The 20822-nt window shown below is 45.7% G+C and overlaps 1 protein-coding gene across 13 annotated transcripts in view; it reads right to left on the bottom strand.

The window, feature by feature from the left end:
* LOC135921671 (cell adhesion molecule Dscam1-like) overlaps positions 1-20822 on the bottom strand; it is a 439711-nt gene that overhangs the window by 48500 nt on the left and 370389 nt on the right. For 12 of the 13 annotated variants that reach the window (XM_070535316.1, XM_065455967.1, XM_070535317.1 and 9 more), the window contains 5 exons: positions 18084-18286; positions 15068-15155; positions 9342-9602; positions 6734-6834; positions 2712-3018 (listed from right to left, as the gene is read on the bottom strand). In XM_070535316.1, the coding sequence (XP_070391417.1) occupies positions 2712-3018; positions 6734-6834; positions 9342-9602; positions 15068-15155; positions 18084-18286 (960 nt within the window). The remainder of the gene's footprint in view (positions 1-2711; positions 3019-6733; positions 6835-9341; positions 9603-15067; positions 15156-18083; positions 18287-20822) is intronic. The other variant, XM_070535327.1, reaches the window with a different exon arrangement.

Below are 20822 nucleotides of genomic sequence, written 5' to 3'. Positions count from 1 at the left end.
CTTTTCAATATACCCCTGTGAAGCCTACTTGGGTCAATGGGTACGACAACAACAACGAACAACACATACGTTGCGACATCTTCACATTATGTAGATGTCAACTGAGGTTGATTCTGCAATTTATTGCAGTGGTGTAATATGTGCTACTGAGTTGCTTGTCTAAAGGCCTCGGCAACACCATAACTGTAATGTGTAATGGCCTTTGAATATTTTTCTTTACAAAGACACATTATTTCATGTAAATAAATAACTTTCTGACACTTTGTGAGTGAACGAACCGCTAGAAGATGCCGCTGCCAACGCTGCTACTGTCGTCCACGCCCTAAGCGATACTGTATTCCGTAAACTGCAATACGCATGCTGGCAGAACTTCCGAGCACAGTTAAAATATCAATGTATGCCGATGACATCTGCGTCTGGGCATCTGGTGTGACACGGCCGCAAGTACGCGCCAGGCTTCAAAAAGCTGCAACGTCAACATCGGCATACTTAAATGAACAAGGCCTCAAGATCTCGCCAGAAAAATGCGCATTGGTCGCGTTTAGCCGAAAGCCAATGAGATCATACGATGTCTCTATCGACGGTCAAAGCATACCTTATGTCAGGACGCACCGATTCTTAGGCGTAATAATTGATCGTGACCTCTGCTGGAGTCCTCATGTGGCCTACCTAAAGAAGCGCCTGACAGATATCTCTAATGTCTTTAAGTTTCTTGGAGGAAATGTCTGGGGTACTTCAGTACATGCAATGATGCAGCTGTACAGGACGCTCTTTCTTGGGTACTTGCGATACAGCTTGCCTGTGCTGACCAACACCTGCAGAAGTAATATCCGCACACTCGAAAGCGTCCAGGCCCAGGCACTTAGAGTGTGTCTTGGATTGCCGCGGTGTTCGTCAACGGCTGAAACAATTGTCATTGCACACGATTTCCCAGCCAAGACCCATATAGTCATGGAAGCGCTCAGAGCACACGTAAGACACCTTGCTCGAGCCCCTGCCCATCATCTAGCCTCACTGCCAGAGGATCGACCACGTGCTTCCTTTTGCGAAACAGTCCTGCCTTATCGTGCATACCTTCCATCAGGTTATACAGCTCCAGCGAAAGTTCCGTTTCCACCATGGTGCTTGGCTCGAGCAAATGTTCGACTAATGGTACCAGGAATACGAACAAAGGCCCAACTCTCGTCTCCAGCACTCAAGCAGCTTTCACTGCTCTTGCTGTATGAGACTTACAACGAGCATCATCATCTTTATACTGACGCTTCAACCACGGTGAATGGGTCTGCAGGATCGGTGATCTTTCCTGCAAAACCTTCCACAATTAAGATTCGACTATCTCACCAGACTACATCGACTGCCGCGGAGCTTGCTGCTATTCGTTGTGCACTTCGTGTAATTTCTGAAGAACTACCCAGGAAATGGAGCGTGTTCACTGACTCCAAGGCTGCTCTTCATTGTTTGGTTTCTGCCCTACGCCGAGGACCCCACGAACAACTAGTTATGGAAATCAGACTGCTGCTTCACCACCTCGTCGAGCAAGGACACGACATCACGTTGCAGTGGATTCCAAGCCACTGTGGCATAATGGGCAATGAACTTGCCGACGCAGCAGCACGATCTGCACACGAGGAGGGCTTACAAGACTCCATTCCATTCTCAAGAACAGATGCTGCAACGAAAATTCGTGTGCTTGCAAATGAAGCCATCAAAACTTTATGGAACACACCCAGCTTAAAGCATACACGTCTACACCGACTGGACCCATCCCTTCGACTTCGACCCCCGCCTGGACTCTCTCGACTCGAAACATCAGTACTTTGCCGACTGTGGCTTGGTGTCGCCTATACAAGATCCTTCGCCTTCCGAGTCGGTATGGATGACAGCGCGGCTTGCAGACACTGCGGCGGCGAAGAGACTATCGACCACGTGCTTTGCCACTGTCCTCGATACAGCGCGCACCGGCTGTCACTAGCGACCGCGTTGGCGCGCCTTGACGACAGGCCACTTTCAGAACATTCAGTTTTGGAATGCCGACGTGAACTGTCGTCGCAGCAAAAGTCGGTCAAGGCTCTGTTGACTTTTCTACGTGACAGTGGCCTATTAGAAAGACTCTAATGACCCGATTTCGTCCCTTCTCATATTTTTTTTCTCATGCTTTCATTTTTGTCACGCTCTTCTTTCCGTCTTTATTTCCCCTTTCCCTTCCCCTAGTGCAGGGTAGCAAACCGGACGTTTTAAGTCTGGTTAACCTCCCTGCCTTTCTTTCATTTGCATCTCTCTCTGGCAGAATAAGTACTAACCTTTACAGGATACCGGGTTCACTTAGATTTAGATATCAGATGCCACGTTGGTGGGGCCCCCTTTTGGCACAAAGTTTGACCAGAGAAAACAAAAAGCTATATCATTGCCGTAAGGAATCGTATTCCACTTGGCTGCTTGTGTTAAGCGTCGGCAGCGACACAATCTTCAACACGATTTTTTTTCTAAGTTTCCCTTGACGAGAACATCCACACGTAAGCAAAAACGCCACTAACATGCTGTGGATAAACAAAGTGTCAGAAGAAGTCAGTACAAGTGTTGTTACTCACATCCACGTTTCCGGTAAGCCGGTATTTTTTAAGCATAAGCTAAAATTGTACAGATAAGCTAAAATTCTTCAATTTCTCTAATGCATACAGAGAGAAATAAATACACGGTTAAACGGCGTTTACCTCTGTCCCAGGTGATGGCGTCGATGGGGTACCCTCCGACGGGGCAGGTTAGCCGCATCGTCTCCCCGGCGACCACGGACATGTTGCCCATACGACGCACGAACGGGGGCCCGTGCACGTTGAGGCGAGCCGCGTGCTCGGAGACGCCCACGTCGTTTCCCGCGCTGCAGCGGTAGAGGCCGCCGTCCTCGGCCCGCACGCCTGAGATGTTCACGAAGCTCACCACGTGGCCCTCGCTCGTCACGTAGTCGCCCATGCGGAAGCGGACATTCTCGGGAACGGGCAGCCCGTCCAGGGACCACGTGACCTGCACGCGCGAGTCGTGCGGCGTCATGCGGTCGTCAGGAGACACGTCACGAAGGTTAGTGAATTGAAAATTGCACGTAACGTTTTCGTGCACCCTTTCTCCTTCTTTTTTTATGTTCCTTTAGATGACTCTCATGTGACTATTGCACCGGAAGGTGGCTGTGTTTACCAGAAAATGGGAGGGAAGGACTACCCTGGTGGATGTGTTTGTCGCTCGAGGTGACACGTCTGTAACAAGCGTGCACTGCATGCGTTTCGTGCCATCAGTGAAGGCAACCCTGGCTGCCTTGTTTACCGTCCGTCTGGAGCAAGGACCTTCTGAAAAATTGTTTATGCCTTCTCGGTCTAGAAAAACTAAATACCTCTATATTAAGTGAGTGATAAGGAAAATCTATCCTGATTAGCCAGCCAAATCACAGACAACGAACGCGTGATTACACCATTACAGCCCTATTCCTTTTCGGAAGAACAGAAAGCGAAAGGGTCAACTGCACTGCTGCCATCTTTCTTTTCTCTCGTGAACTACCCTCTACGCGAGCCTTTAACCCATGGAATTGCAGCTTTCTGTACTGGGGCCAGGTTGATAGCATTTGAGACTGGCTTCCGTACTAAGCCTAAACACACTGCCAACGTAGCTTCTCGTTTGCATATATATAGGTTTGTGGTAAGCTGTGAAGCCTAGCGGGCAGACTCAGCGGCTAGACAATGCAGCCATAAGCTCCCCAGAAGTCATCTCCTTTGCAACGGCACAAAAATCTGCGAGCTTCTCTTGCCGCGTATACGTCTTCGGAAAGCTCTTCGGTAGCTCAGTTACAGCAACCACAACAAATACGCGAAGAGCATTCTGTTAAAAGGTGGGTTTAGCTGACGAGGATATCCTCGTGAACTGCAGGTGACTGCGTGGTGGGGGTGTGCGAACATTCAAAATTTTCGAAAAACAAATAGTGCACTATATGATTCGGTCTTCGTATGGAATAGTCACTATTAGTAAATGCGAATATATTTCGAATAGCTTTCGAATACTTGAAAACGTCAGCCGTGCGCCATCTAATATAAAATTGGAGTTAGAGTCGCTCAGGGAGCTAGGCTTCATCGGCTGTACACTGAACACTTGGATTCTCCGAAGAGACTTGTGCGCGTGAACGAACTGATTATTGTTCCCAATGCTCCGTGCGTGGTTTTTAATAGTGAAAAGTTAATAACTTGCGATTTCTCCACAGATACTTGCTAACTTTATGAAAAATAGGATGTGAACATTATTATATGTTAATTGTGAAAATGGTTCTACAATATTCCAAAACTATTCGATATTCCATTCGTTTTTGATTTGGTCGCGAAAATTATTATTCACATGACCCTACTTCCCGGTGACTATTACGACTGAGTGCAACTTTCTAACCAGACAATCGGCTGTTTAACTAGCATGCAAACAAAAACTAATCTTTTTTCTGTTTTGTAAAGAAGAACGTTCCGGTAGTAAGTGATCATCAAATGACAAATAGCTAACATTAACAATACATAAAGAAACATTTTCTCCTTATCATATTTTGTAGCTTCTGGCATCTGTTTTCTTTGCTATTTGAACTCGTCGCACAGGATTTCCAGATAGAGAGTCATTAAAAAAGCCTTGCAGATAACATCACTCGAATTTCGGGTTGGGAAGTGCAGACACTGTTAATTACTTTGTGCCGTCGAAAGTTTACATGGCCACTTGGTGCAACGAGAAACATCATTAGCCAACTATGGAAACGCGAAATGTGAAACATCTCCAAAATATGTTTCAAGCGAAACGTTGTGTACCGAAAATGTCGCATTAGTTAAGCAGTACATTAATCACTGTAAGCTCATTCGTAGAACAGGTTGTAAATCTCTGTTTGTAAAATTTAGCGAACAAAAACGAGGCAAGATGATCTAAAGCAGTAATTTGGAAATCATTGTCGAGAACATTTGGCAGCGAGAGACTCGCAGACATTTAGGGACCATCAGAAGCCTTTTAACCCGTGTACACACACACACACACACACACACACACACACACACACACACACACACACACACACACACACACACACACACACATATATATATATATATATATATATATATATATATATATATATATATATATATATATATATATATATATATATATATATATATATATATATATATATATAGACGCAAATGGCCATAATTCGTAGACGTCTCGCGTTCGTTAGTTCAGTCATGCCTAAATCGCTACAAGAAGCATGCCCTGTCCATTACGGTTCTTTTCCACGTCCATGTGTTGCGGTCTTTGGAATTGGTGCTGTCAATATTTTTGGAGGCTCTAGCAATTACTACCTTATCTTCCTCTTTTGCGTGGTTGTATATTTTTTTCTTCTGGTTTAGATGTATAACAGAACAGGCACCATGAACAGAACATTTATAATGGGCCACCCTTAAGCAAGGTGCGAAAGGTAAAGACTACAAACTCAATGCGAAGCCATACTTTGTCTTTTTCTCGCGGTTTGCCGACTAACACAAAGTCCAGTCGGTAATGAACATGTGCCAATTGCCTGCCCACTTAGAGGCCCGGTCATTGTCATAGATGTCGATACTAAATACGTGACCACGCTTTCGCAGACCACTTTGTAGAGGACCAAAAGTTTGAAATTAAAAAATTATGGGGTTTTACGTGCCAAAACCACTTTCTGATTATGAGGCACGCCGTAGTGGAGGACTCCGGAAATTTAGACCACCTGGGGTTCTTTAACGTGCACCTAAATCTAAGTACACGGGTGTTTTCGCATTTCGCCCCCATCGGAATGCGGCCGCCGTGGCCGGGATTCGATCCCGCGACCTCGTGCTCAGCAGCCTAACACCATAGCCACTGAGCAACCACGGCGGGTCAAAAGTTTGAAGCATTTTGAAATCGGGAACTAGTTCGCCAATGACACATGAAGCCCCATTACATTACATGCTGCACGTGCCAGTAAGGTTAGTTTGGTAAGTCGCGAACCAGTTAACAAATGCGACGAAACTTTTTGTTACCCGCCGTGGTTGCTTACTGTTAGGCCGCTAAGAACGAGGTCGCGGGACACAATACCGGCCACGGCGGGCGCATTTCCATAGGGGCGAAATGCGAAAACTTTCGTGTACTTCGGTTTAGGTTCACGTTAAGGAGCCTCAGGTGGTCAGAATTATTCCTGAGTCCCCCACTACGGCATGCCTCATAATCAGATCGTGGTTTTGGCGCGTAAAGCAACAAAAGGTAATTTTGGAACCTTTTTTCATGGTTACAGACTATGCTCGAACAGCATCAAAACGCAAAAGTGGCTAAAGCCCGTCTGTAGCGTTAGCAGCGGCGGTAAGTTTGGCCCCGGCGAACTCCCTGGTCCCGCTGAAGGATCGGCCGACAAGAAAACGCTCTCGAGCAGCCGTCTGCAGGCTACAAACATTACAGTCCCAAGCAAATATTGACTCTAGCGACGTTAAGCGAGAACTAGATGGTTTTCCTTCGGGAAATTACCAGGAGAGAAACTCCATCGAGACGGAGTCTGTTTCTTTTCCATTCACGGCCGGCCGACCGGCGCGGCTGCTTCGAACGACAGGTTCACGTGCTCGTACACAGTCAAGAGGAGCACGAATGACAAGCAAAACTGGTCGATCGATACACGCCGACGTCCGGTGACGGTGCCGTCACAGAGGCTGAACGAGAACCCTGTCAGTCTGACCTGGGGAAGTGGTCGTCCGGCCGCGATGCACTTGAGGGATATGGATGGGCCCGGCGACAGGGTGCGCTCCGAGAAGGTCTCGCGCAGGATGGGCGGGTCATCTGCAGGAGACCGCAAATCGGTGTGCGTGCGTGCAAGTCAGTCGCGAAACGTAAGCACGATAACAAAAACAAAATGCGTCGATCGAAGGTTCGCGGGAAGAGAGAGCGTAGCAGCCGAGGGAAGCGGGAGGGGTGTGAGAGAGAGACAGAGGAAAGGGGAAAGGCAGGGAGGTTAACCAGACGGGAAGATCCGGTTTGCTACCCCACGCTGGGGAGAAAGGGGAGGGAGAGGTAGAAGCGATAACAAAGTAGAGATAAAAAAGAAAGTAGCATAGACATACAATAACAGTCGGTCACTGTCGCCGCATACTGTCACCGCACAGCACAGTAGCACTTGCCGCAATATAAACATCTGTTCAGGTTACAGCCGCTTGTCCAATTCTGTTGCCTTTAAAAACTGCAACAGTGCCCTCGTCGCCCTCTGCTGCGTTGGCTTGTGATGGCGGCATTTTAAAACAAGTTCCTCTGTTAGAGGTCTTCGGTCAAAGCGCGCTATCGCGATTGCGAGCGATCGCCTCTGTAAATTATAGCGAGGACAGTCACAGAGAAGGTGTTGGAGATTCTCCTCGTTACCACAGTCATCACACGAGGCGACGTCGGCCCACGGGTGGGTGTGAGAAACTAAAGTTGGAAATACAGATGAACGCGAGTGTTGAGAAATTTAGCTATACGAAGCACACAGTAGGCCTACAAAACTGGTTTAGTCTATTGTGTCAAAAAAGTTTCCTGAGTGTAGTGTATACTGGTAGTCTCAACTACCAGTGTCAAGTGGCAGCTTAGAGAATATGCGACAAGAAACGAGGGGTGCAGCATCAAAAGGAAGGTCAATAGCCAACTACTTTTCGGCAACTTCAGGGTGCGCACAGCTGTTCACTTAGCATTGTTCGCGTAGATTGAGTCAGGTAGTGCTGATGTTTTCGCAAAAGAAAAAAAAAGAAGAAGAATGAATGGACTGTTTTAGAAAGAGTAACAAGAAACTTCAGGTAATGGGATTTATGAAGTGCAGTGTGAAAATGAAAATAATGAAAAGCCTCAATAGACAGCACCGTTTATGGAACTTCTTGATGTGCCGACTGCTGAATGAGTGCTCGAATGGCTTGATTGTTTCGCTACCGTGCCAGGACTTACGTTGCACTGTTTTATATATATATATAAGTCAATAAACTTGATTGAAATCGGAGTGTCCTCGAGAGCTGCATTCACGCTCACGAGAACACTTTTCGAGCACTTAAATAATCAATGTGTTTGTACTGGAAGTCGGCATCGTGCGTGAGCATTCTTTTCATCTATTGTAATGTAAAGAAATGGCAAAATCATGTTGCCTCTGGGAACATGAGAAAATAAAAAAAAAATAACTTGAAACAGTTGGAACGCATTCGCAGAGTTCACAGAAAATGTGTACCTGAATAGGTACCACATGACACGTACAGAGACAGAGAGAACAGGTAGTGTCCAAAACTCGACGTCTATGACTGCCTCCCAATAACGCTTCCGCCGCATTAAACCAGCAGAAGCGTAGCCTTTACGATCCGCATTGAAAATATACAAGGTTCCACGTACCATATGAGTCGTGCATTTGGACACCACCTGTTAAATATTGAAAAGAAAAGAATTCTGTCGCCTGGAGCATAACAGTCTACATGATGTCCTATCTTGGGGAAGTAATCGGAGCAGAAAGTCCTATGACCAGGAGGAGGGCGATTAAAGAAAAGTAAGGGTGAGAAAAGGACGTGATCTTGGCCTGTAAGGGTAAGAAATATAATAGTGAAGATTGACGTTGCTAGATCTCGCCAGTTAAGCCAATCTACCGAAGAAATGGGAAAAAATAAATGACAAAAAGCAATGCAAAGCTTTGAGCTAAATTGAGCCCATGCTAGCAATAGAGCAAATCATTTCGTCTCTATGAAAGGGCACCTATAGTTGCCCGCGCAAGGTCTGCAATTTGCACTTTAAAGGGACTTTAATGAGTAATACCTAATCAGTTCAGACTGCCCCAAAAGTATACTTCAAAATATTTCATTTCCCGATAGGAGATTGATTATCACTAGAGAAGAATGAAGGCCAATAATCCGTTTCCTGAATTTCGCGCCGAAATCTCGGTGCCGGTAAACCAGTATGGCGTCACGGATTCTATATTATCTTTTCGCATTCCAGCCGTTGTGGCTCAGTAAAGGGTTCTTAAAGCTCGCTAAATTCTGGTCTTTGGCTCTCTTAGAGAACACATTGTTGTCAATCTTCATCAACAACAAGTTAACCAGGCCCGAGTAGGCGCCATCAAAACCCGTGACGTCACGGCGACCTGGTGCGGGAACTTCCCGGCGGCGTCGCCACCCGTCTTTCGTTTTTGCGTCGTATCTGGTTTACCAAACCTCTTCGCAGAGTAAAAGTGGCTTTCTCGGTATTGTAAACGGGTAAGTTATCAACACAGCTCAACTTATCTTTTCCGTTTAGTCGCCCGCCAATAAGTCACATCGTCGGCCTAGCGGAACCCGCGGCCGGAAACTCACCGGCCAGCGTGAGCTCCGCGGCGCCCTGGGCCGAGGACTGGTCGTTGAACGCGTAGCACTGGTACACGCCGCGGTCCTCGCGGCGCACGGGTACCACGGTGACGCTGTACGGTGCGTGGCTCACTCCGCGCAGCAGCGGCCGCTGGTTGCGGTACCACTCGACGCCGTTCACGGGGAACCCGCTCACCGAGCAGTTGAAGGTGGCCGACTTGCCGACGTCCACCTTCTGGCTGCGCGGCAGCACCGTCACCGAGAGCGGCGCTGATGTCATCGGGTGGAGCCACGAACCGGTGAGAAGAATGAAAGGGAGGATGGGAAATATATTAGACGAAAAAGTTTATTTATTTTACGTTGGTCGTAATACAGAATGCTTAAGCCAGCCTGCTTACGCATTAAATACCAGGCCATGTAGCAAGGAAGCAAGGAAGGAAAAAGTGGAGAAGGAAAGGTAGGGTGGTTAACCAGTTTAGCGTAACCGGTTTGCTACCCTACACATGGGAGAGGAATGGGGGAGCAATTCTGGCCCTACGCTGGAAGTCGTTACGTGCCCTCCAAGGAGCGTTCTACCGCATTAACTTTCAGATCAATTCTTTAGCAGCAAATATAGAAAAATTATAAGTGCTGCATACCTATGATTTCAGGAGGCGAGCGTCAGCGCCAACGTAGCCACTCTCTCCACTCGCCCCCGTATAGCCTCCGCAAGTGTAATTCCTTCCATGCGACCTCCCGTAGCCGCAGGATAGCGTGACGGATGGGTCACGGGCCCCCGGCCGCCGTTATTTATTTTCTCTCTCTCGTGCTTTTGCTGAGTGGCGCACTTCCAGTGACGGTCTAGCGCGCGGGCTGTTGCGTTTGCCTCGATTGGCGCAGTGCACGATTTTGCGCACTCTGCACGAGAATACCTGATTATACTACGTTTCATAGATCAGGTGCAACGCTGTGCAAGCTAGAGATACTTCTTCAGTGGCTGCCTTCGCACTCGTAAGTAGTTCGGCGTTTTTTTATCGCGATTCTGCGATGCTGTTCTTTACACAACGTCAGTATTGAATGAAAGAAAACTTTAATCCTTAGAAATAAAGCAACTGTGGTATACAGCTGCGAATGCGTTGTTTTAGATCAATTTGCTCTTTGTAGTTTTTCTTTCCGCATTTTTTATTTGCAGCCCGACGCGGCAGCCTTACGTGTGCTCGCGCGAGGAAACGTCGTTTGTGCGTAGCGAAGCATTGAGAGAATGCGCGGAGTGATAAATTATTGTGGCCGAACTACTTGCGTAGCTTCCATAGCGTTGCACCTGATGTCTGAAACGGAGTATAGCGGTACAAGTCAGTGCCACAGTCACGAGCGCTGGGGCAGACGGAAGCGGAGCAAAAAGTACGGTCGCGAACTGGAACCAAGCAGAAAATGGCATGTAGCTTCGTTTTCTTCGCGCATGGCTGCACGGCGCGAGAACAAATAGGCGAAACGGAAGTACGTCATCCCTTCTGCTACGACACGGAGTAAAACAAATGCTCGCAGACATTCACTTGGAAGATTTCATTATTTATCTAAACTTCAAATCGCCTACTGAAGCAGCATATCAAACAAATAACTGATCTTGCTTTGAAGAATTCTCGAAGTCATGTGCCACTCTGAGTGACGTCGCAGCACTGCATCTACGTAGGCACACTTGTGCGACTGACGTCGACACTCCGGCTGGGAGCGCGGCGGCCGCGAGGAGACGGGTGCACGACATTTGATGTGAAATTTCAGCTCTTCTCACGGTGAGTAGCGGTGTGATACTTTGCAGACACGATCGCGAGATTGCGTTATATGCACTGCGCTTGTCAGCTCAAAACGACCAGAACTGTTTAGGGATCCTTTAAGCTTTTGTGCGGAGCCTGGCAAACCGGCCAGCTTACGGTTCGTGAATGCAGAGTGAATACAGAAACAATCAAACCACCAGACAACTAAAACTGCGGGGTCTATGTACAGTGCGCGGCGTGCAACAACTAAACGACAGAGGAGTACCGGGAACTTAAGTGTTGAACTGTAAGTTAACAACAAATCCATTGGTCATTCAGGAGTCAGTAGTATCCTGCAGCGTTGGGCCTAGTCATCGAGTAGTCTTTCCGGCTTCATAGATTTTATCAGTTTTATCAGTTTTACCCATAAAACTACTTCCATTGGTTGTAATGGACGATATGCGAAAAACGTAAGCAGACTGTCGTACCCGTCTAACGCGCCCTAACTGACATAGCCGTGCTTCATTTCACTATACTTAATTTTCTGTTGCCGACAAGGTCTGAATACAGAAAAAGCGAAGGAACAGCTCAAAGATATAAGCCATGTAAAGCCTGACCTATAAGCTATATCAGCATTGTTAAAGCTGCGACACGTGCGCGTTTCTGTACGGTAGGGTGAAAGGAGGGCGGCGAAAATTACGGCACCAACCCGCAGGTTGCCATCTTAATTACGATCTTAGCCCAACGTGCGACATATTGATTATTTCAAACAAAGTATATGCTGTGAAACGCCCTTGTAGGTTTTGCATATAGTCTGTTTTCTTATTGACCTTAAGCAGCGTATAGTGGTTTTTCCAAAGCGTGTGAACTTAAAAACAATGCACTTGACTAGACGGTTAGCTGTGGTTAAGTCGCCTGTCCACAGAAAGCAATTTTAGCAGATATATAATTTTTATTCTGGCTGGTAACAAACCAATTTCTGCAGAAATGTGTAGTGGTCTTTCTATTCCGACCCCGGAAACCTACGTATCTAGTTCAAGCGTGCGCTGATACCTGAGCCCCCTCCTTTTCGATTGGTTCATACAGAATCTGTCCGATATTTATGCCTCTGACTGTCTTCCGTTCGTGGCTCTTAGTTACCTGTGCATGTGGAACTCGAAATAACTTCAGAATATGATGTTTTCTTGCAGTGATTATTATTATTATTATTATTATTATTATTATTATTATTATTATTATTATTATTATTATTATTATTATTATTATTAAATTACCTTAAGTTTGTGTTAGATTACTAAGTGCAAGATTAGTACAAGTTTCCCTCATCATTTGAGCTCACATTATCGGTCCATGATCATTCAATTATAGTTCGTGAAGAAGCCGACGACAAAATATTTTCCAGCATGTTCATCTGCTTCCAAAAATGTCATTGTTTCTTCCAGCGAAATCCTGCACCTTCTGTGTTCCGGCTACATCCTCAACGTTTTCAGCAATATTATGCAGTTAGAGACGGCATCGTTTAAACGAGCGGAGATCTGCCGCTGCGTGCACCTTGTGCTGAGAAGCTCGTCGAGGCACCCGACAGCCTTCCCGCTCTTTGTGTCAAAGTGCGTTTCAGGCTTCAGAGAACTGGCACAGTCGCGTGAACATTGCCTAAACGCACGGCCCACGTCAGCGTCAACTGCTTCGCGATGTTGCCACTTCCCGAGGGAAACAAAAAAAGCAATGCAGCGATTCGGTGACGAGCCGAAATACACACAAGGAAACCACGGCTTGGTCAGATGCTCTTCGAGCCCGCCGAGTACATATAATAATAAAGACAGCACAGTGTCACGACACCATCTGCCTTGCAAATGAGTGTCCGATAAGCTTTTTTCCCTCTTTCTTCTCTTCACCGTCAACGTTGTCGGCTATGTGCGTCCCAGCAGAACAATGGAGGCTTTGGATTGTTTTACTCTTCACGCGCGCCTAAGCATCTGCGTAGAACACAGCCAAAAAGAGATAAGGGGAAAGAAAAAGGAGTATCACAGAGTTGCCTGCTTTGTTGCTTATTTGTACACTATACTTGACGAGAAAACATTTTGCAAACGTCCTCGGTCTTGTCGAAAACAGTACACCGTGGCAGAAACTTCAAGCACGCGATTGTTTTCTTCTCTGAGAAACTGCTTTTTCTGTCTGGTTGCCGCTTTCCTCGTTTTCTTTGCTTAGTCAGAAAAGTGGGAAGGTTTATTGAAAGTTGACGCTTGGAAGGAGGCTTAACAGGGCTTTCCGCTTCATGGTACGAGCTTGTGCCTTTCTTTTATATACGCGTTGGGACTCGTCTGGTCTGTGCTTCGCGAGTTTGTTCGTCCTAATCTAGCGAACGACGCCCTTCATTCTGCGTGGCCTATACGTGGGTTTCAAGCGGTGCAGCTTGAAGACAATAGAACCGAAGCAGTGCTTGAACAGGAGAGTTAGAAAAGGCACGCGCACTTAGTTCATCGCGTGTGCTATGGTTTAGTGCACTGTTTCAAAACTTTAGTGACTACGTATACACTTCATATATGCAGTGATCGACTATCGCAGTCGCCAGGAAAGCTTTCCGCTTGTATATTAAAGAAAAACGCGTGTTCCTTGAAAAAGTGAAGTAAGAACACGACACTGGAAAGGAAGTGCTGGAGCATCCTCTCTCTTCCATCAGGAACATCCACATTTGGATTGCATTTTTTTCCAACTAGTACGGCACAATTTCGGAAGAGTCCCTTCAGCACTACAGTACAACGGACGAGTAAGGAATACATTTACGCTCAGTAGAACACGGCTGGAATTGTTGAGGTGAAACGAAAACACTTGCAGACTTGAGGACACAACGTGTATTAGTTGAGGCATTCAAAAATGTTTATATTCCTTACTTTACGCTAATTTGTGCAGCTGTGTACTTTTTTCGTCGCTGTCTATGTGTCGGTGAGCTTTATTTACCAGCTGGGATACTAACTAATTTCTTTATAGTTTGTGTTTCAATAAACAAATGGCCCCCTTTGTAGTCATGACCTCAGGATCTTCTAGAGTTTCCAACAAGTATTCGGTATGTCAATTTCCCATAAGAAATGAAAAATAACCCCGTTAGGTATTGTTTATACATTGTTTTATATACGGCATCCGCGCCTTCCAGTCAGGGAAGCATTTTGTCGAGTTATTCTAAATGTGGACCTGATGAACGTTATAAAAATTATTGAGAACTCTAATTCTTCGTCTAATTAGGAACCCATGGTAATTAGAAGACAACTTCCGGATTCGGGCGGTCCATTCTAACTTGAGACTCGTAGGCACATATTTCAAGTTACGAATTTTAGCCGGTGAATTGGCAAGGCCTATCCACCTGAAACGAATTCTCAAGACAGCACTAGTTTCGATATGTTAATTTTGAAGATGTCCGACGTAATACACTGCCGTTCCAGTCACTTTTATGCGTGAATACATAAAGCAGCGGTTTCATAAAAAGTGGAAGAACAATGCATTTTTACAGCAAGCTTAACGGCGCATATGTCGAAATCGGTGCTATCCTCAAAGTTTATTCCTCGTAAATATGCGCTGCAAACCCACTAGCTACAATTCGTAGATTTAATTATGCGCCGTAAAGTAATTACTGAAAGAAATACGCTCGTATATGTATGCTAATTGTTCAGCTAAGCATTTCGATTTCTCGTAGAAGTAATGGACGCCTCATCTAGTTATTTAGCTCATACGTTAGAAATGTGCTATCTGCCACAGGTAATTTTAAAAAATTTGGTGCCGCTAAAAAATAAAACAACAACAATAGACCCGTATCTATCCATGGCATGACGCGTGTGCTTAGTAGAAGTATAGCCCACAGGCACAGTACGGTCATTACCTAGGCTTGCTGAGATATTAAATTTGTTTCAAAATTGACAAGAAAGAGACGCACGCTTCTGCGTGGGATTAACGTGGTAAGAGGACTTACTTAACAACTTAACAAAGAGAATAAAGAGACAAAGAAGAACTCACCGGTAACTTGAAGTTCAGTGTCAGTGGTGTCCGAGCCAGAAGTATTATTGACGAAGCAAGTATAAATTCCAGCGTCGGTTAAGGTCACCTAAAAAGAATACGGTAAAATTTATTTGCACGAAGCGGCACTCCAGAGAAGACCACGCCATTCTTGAAAAAGTGAGATTTTAAATTGGGGGTTAATTGTTTACCTTCATGGCCCTTTAAGCGATATATATGTCTCAAGTAAATCTCTGATTGCGCTGTACAACTGGCTTATGTGCGCTGGCTTTTTTACTTTTGGTGGCCGTGCATGTGACTCATCCAGAAGTACCTGCTGCTAGTCTACTCGGTTCATATTGCTGAGTAGACCATAAATGTGATCGTTTGGCACACAAGGAAGGACGGACCCGCCATGGTTGCTCAGTGGCTATGGTGTTTGGCTGCTGAGCACGAGGTCGCGGGATCAAATCCCGGCCATGGCGGCCGCATTTCGATGGGGGCGAATTGCGAAAACAACCGTGTACTTAGATTAAGGTGCACGTTAAAGATCACCAGGGGGTCGAAATTTCCGGAGTCCTCCACTACGGCGTGCTTCATAATCAGAAAGTGGTTTCGGCACGTAAAACCCCATAACTTAATTTTAACAAGGAAGGACGGAAAGGTACAAGGGGAGCGCCAACTTTCGACTCTTTATTATATATTGTATAACATGCAATATATACACACAGGCAAATGCGCGCCATGCAAAAACAGCTTCAATAGCGTGGTACCCTAATTACAGCCAGCTATCAAAGGAGCTTCTTTCTTCATGCAAGAGTAAAACTGATGTGTCGTTAGTACAAGACGAACCTCGCTCTTATATATGAAACGCATCTAACAATTCACGTGCCGCGATGACCCTGCTTCTTCCAATAATCCGTTTCTTGTCCAGTCGTGGCTCAAACGAATATGAATTGCAGTGCTTAGGCAAATGTGCTCCGTCTTTACCTTTCAGTGACAGTTCATACTCACGCCATATATCTTGCGCCGTCTTGCGGTTTTTGAAAGACGCAGTGATCCTAAACGAAATATAATATATCACAGAACCACTAATTCTAAAAATTCTACCTAGTTTTTTCACGCATCTTATGATGCACCTCACCCATTTCCTCAGTCCTGAGAAAAAGGCTGAGGTCTTCATTTGGTTTGTTAGGCTCCTCAGAGTCCTTGTCCGGACAAGGACCTTCGCTGAGGATACCCAATTTTTCAAATAAATTTTACCATGTGTTTGGTGCATGATAGCCTGAGTTGCTTAAGATATATATATATATATATATATATTGACGGTTCACTGGTTTCTTGTTCGTAAGGGGTGACAAGATTTTAGAATGACAGAAAGCTGAGCTAGTTGGTAAGAAATCATAATGCAAAGAAGGGGTAAGGCGTGCAGACACGGACACAAGAGAAATGGACAACACGAACGCCGACTATCAAGTGAAGGAAGCAAAAAAAAATAGAAAGAAGACACAAAACTCATGTGCACGTGCTCTAGAAAGGTAGCATCAGGTGCCAATCGGGTACACGTGCCGGTGTATGCGAGAGGTAACCGTTAAGGCATTTGATCTCTTGCTTATGCGAGGTAATCGAAGGCTGACTTACGCACGCAGTTCCATTATTGATATGCGATGCCTCGACCATAAGACGCGTATCTTCATTCCTATGCCTGTGCAGTATCGCGCATTCATCTAACTCAGGCATCAGTTACAATCTTGGCAATGTAAGGAAAGATTAGACGGCAAGCCACCGGTTAACGACATCTTATGTACCATTAGCCTCTGATTGATGCACCGCCCGATCTGCCCTACGTAGAAATGGCTACAGCTAAAGGGAACTTTATATACCACACCCAAACGCTAGTCAGTAAAATTGTTGTTCTTGATGTGCTTCACTGGATAAATATCTGTTCTATTCTTGCCTTTCACCTGCTTCTTCTTTCTCTGCACGACAGTGCATATATTACCTAGCTTATTGGGAGCAGTAAAAACAACATTAACGCCATATCTACTTGCAACTCTGTTCAGCTTTCAATCCAAGCATTCCAAAGTAGTATAGAAAGAAATTGCCATGTCGTGCGTTCAGTCTTCTCTCACCAGATCGTGCATGCACAAGATGAATGCCAGTTTTAAAGCACAGGTCCGGCGCCTATTAGAAGCAGGTGATCCTAGCGTAGTAGTGGTCACTGTGGCTGAACGCCTAAAGAAGTCGATTTCGAGGGGGATGGACGTGATTACAGAAAAAAGTAGTGGCGAGAAAAGAGTAGTGGCTATTCCTTACATTCATTCAGTATCGCACAGGCTAAAAAAAAAAGTTGCAAGTAGATATGGTGTTAATGTTGTTTTTACTGCTCCCAATAACCTATGTAAGATATGCGCTGCCTGCGGAGAAAAGACCAGCAGCTGAAAGGCAATAAAATAATAGATATTTGTCCAGTGAAGCACATCAAGAACAACAATTTTACTGACTGTCGTTTGGGTCTGGTATATAAAGTTGCGTTTAGCTGTGGTCATTTCAACGTAGGGGAAACGGGGCGGTGTATCAGTCAGAGGCTAATGAAACATAAAACGTCGTTAACCAGTACATAGCCTTCTAATCTTTCCTTACATTGTCAAGATTGCAATTGACGCCTGAGTTAGATGAATGCGCGATATTGTACAGGCACAGGAATGAAGGTACGCGTCTTATGGTCGAGGCATGGCATATCAATAATAGGGGAAGTACTTGCGTGAATCAGCCTTCGATTACCTTACATAAGGAAGAGATCAAATGCCTGAATAGTTACCTCTCACGTAGACCGGAACGTGTACCCGATTGACACGTGGTGCTACCTTTCCAGAGCATGCGCAGATGAGTTATGTGTCTTCTTTCTTTTTTTTTTTCACCTGAGTGCTTCCTTCAGTTGATAGTCGGCGTTCGTGTCGTCCACTTCTCTTCTCTTGTATCCATGTCTGGACGCCTTACCCTTCTTTACATCACGTGACAAGAGTGTACCACGTGCCTGGTTGATGACGAGTGTGCCGTCGAGGTGTAGAAAGCGGCCTCCCTGCATGACGGGCAGCGCCTGTCCCCGCACCTTGCGGAACCACTGGTAGCCGGGCACTGGGTTACCCTGGGCGGCGCAGGGTATTTGCGCCGAGCGGCCCTGGTCGGCCCGCACTTGGCGCCGGCTGTCGATGATGCGAGGGGACATGGCGAACGATTCTGCGAGGAGCACGACCCAGTGGTTCGTGACTATGCAGTGGCGCAGCCAGAAATTTCGTTTGGAAGGGGGGGGGGGGGCGGGTGACTAACGTTGCAGCTCGACTTCCTCCTTAGAGAATCTGGCGAGGGACCAAATGCATGAATAATAACGGCATTGCCATTGCCAAAGGTGCTGCAAACAAATTCTTGAACGCTGCGCACTGTCAAGGCAAGTACAATATGTATCTTTTTTTTTTCAAAAGAATATATTCGCATGTCCCGAAAATTCTGCCGGAAATCCCTGATATCAATGCTTGCATGTTTTTTTTTGTTTATTTAATAAGTAACTAAAATGTAACACAAGCTTTAAAACTATATCAGCTTGAAACCAGCAAAGCAGTGCATGCTGCTGATATGAAAAACGTAAAGGCCATGAAATGAACGAGTTGAGGACAGATATTTCAGTGAAACTTTGTCATTCGAAAACCTTGTCTACATTTTTGTGCATGTGCAACGGCCAGAGAAAGGTCTCGATGGTGCTGTCCTTCGGTCCAATATATTGCGCAGGAGCTCCTGCCAACGGTCGTGTATTGTGAGTAATGGCACCAAAATTATAGTCGCAACAGAAAGCACATATAAAAAGCATTTCTGCAAAATACACATTAGAAATGCGAAGAGACAATGGAATATGCAAATGCGAAGACACAGCTTAATAAAGAGAAAGAAAGTCTCACTAGAAACAAAGTTCACTGCATGTACACACAAAACCTCGCAGCAAGTTTTTTAAATATACGTATAACTCTCGAATAAATCAATGTATCTAAGCAAAAATCACTGTATATATTTCGTCAAACAATGCAAATAAATATGTTGCGCGATCACAGATTCACAGATCACAGAATCATGTGTCTTCGCAAATTAAAGTCAAAGTAGAAAGAATAAATAAGAACGTAGAGACCTTTGCTTGCTTTAGTGTCTTGACATAGATAGATTCTTTCGCGCAGATGAAAGAAAAAGAAAATATATTCTTTTCCGTGATATAACGGCACAAATGAACCACCACAACGCTTTGTCTCATCGATCCTCGCTGCGTGCTTTGTCAGCTAGTCTGATAATGTGTTGATTTGGCTTGCCTCGTAGTATGGTCCGATGCACGACTTTAGAAAAGTCAATGCGCCATTGGCGCCATATGTTTATAAGAACATTAAACCCACAATGTGCTGGAACTGAAAATGACAAGCACGACTTTGGAAACGTTAATGCACCTTTTGCATCAAAATGTTATGAGAACTTTATACCCATAAGGATTCGGAATTGAAATCCATGCGCTCTGTAGATTCCGCGGCCTCCGCGGTAGGCCGTGACGAGCCCACTCGCCGACAGAATGCGCTAAAAACTTTGTGCCAGGATATATTTCTTTGCGTTATGTGACTTCCGGTGCATGGGTGTTGCCACGATATCTAGCCCGAGTTCGCAATGTTCGCGCCGAAATGTCTTTTCGAGCATGAAAAAAGACATTCTAGACGAAATCCGGAATGATTTCCGGCACCGGGGATTGTTTTGTTCGGCGGTGCATGACAGCACGAAAAAATTTCGGAGGGGAAGGGGCTGAAGCCCCATAAGCGATAATACAGGTTGACGCATTTTAAGAAGGCAGCAGCGCCTCCGTGACCCTGTACATAGCAGACACACGAGGCCACGGTCCCAAGATCTCCTCCTCCGTGAATGGATGGTCGTCTATAGTCGGATACAACTTTAGAAAAAAGGGGGCGTTTACTCCTCCGAGGCGGATGCACACGACATCCACCAAGGGGCGTGCACTCTGGACCGACGTCATGCACCGGACGGCCGGTGACTTCGCCGCTTCGGTCATCTGGGCGGGGCCTCCCCTTTTTTCTAAAGTTGTATCCGACTATAAGTGCATCTATTCAGTTCCCCTACAAGCAGTTTGGTTGCCTACAGGAAATCACTCGCTCTGTTGATCGCTGGGAACACGTTGCAACGGGCCCACATGTGCCTCCATGAATAGTGTGTGTGTTTATGCACCCATTTATCTTATCATCCACCTCAGGCTTGCGAAGAGAGAGCTAGAGAGAGAGAGAAATAAAGAAAGAACTTTCGAAGGGGGGGATGTGCAAAAAGAGAGAGCGAGATTTTCTAGCAGTGAGTGTGTTAGTACTGCGCTCTGCCCGGCTACGGCTTCGACACACATCGGCACGCTGCATTTTCTAACCATATGTAGAGATAGGAGAACTTATCGAGGAGGCGCAGACTTAATAAAGCTAACCGTAGCCCTAATAACAAAGCCACGAGGAAACTCAGCTTTGTCACCGCACCAATCGCGCTGGAAACTTCTTAGGCTCTGTGGACGTGACCATTCTTCTATTTTTCCTAGTGCTGCATATCTTAAGTTCAAGAATATTCGACCAGCTGCGGAATGGTTCGTTGCTAATTCAATAGTTGCTTTCCCATATTTGCATGTATCTGCATCGGTACCAGTTTTTTCTTTTGTTATGGTAAGTGGCACCAAGAACGGATAACAGAAACACTGCTGAAA

This window comes from Dermacentor albipictus, chromosome 3, assembly GCF_038994185.2.
Source record: "Dermacentor albipictus isolate Rhodes 1998 colony chromosome 3, USDA_Dalb.pri_finalv2, whole genome shotgun sequence".
In the NCBI taxonomy this organism is placed as follows: Eukaryota; Metazoa; Arthropoda; class Arachnida; order Ixodida; family Ixodidae; genus Dermacentor; species Dermacentor albipictus.
The sequence above is the reverse complement of the archived record's forward strand: the minus strand, read 5'-3'. Positions and strand labels throughout refer to the sequence as shown.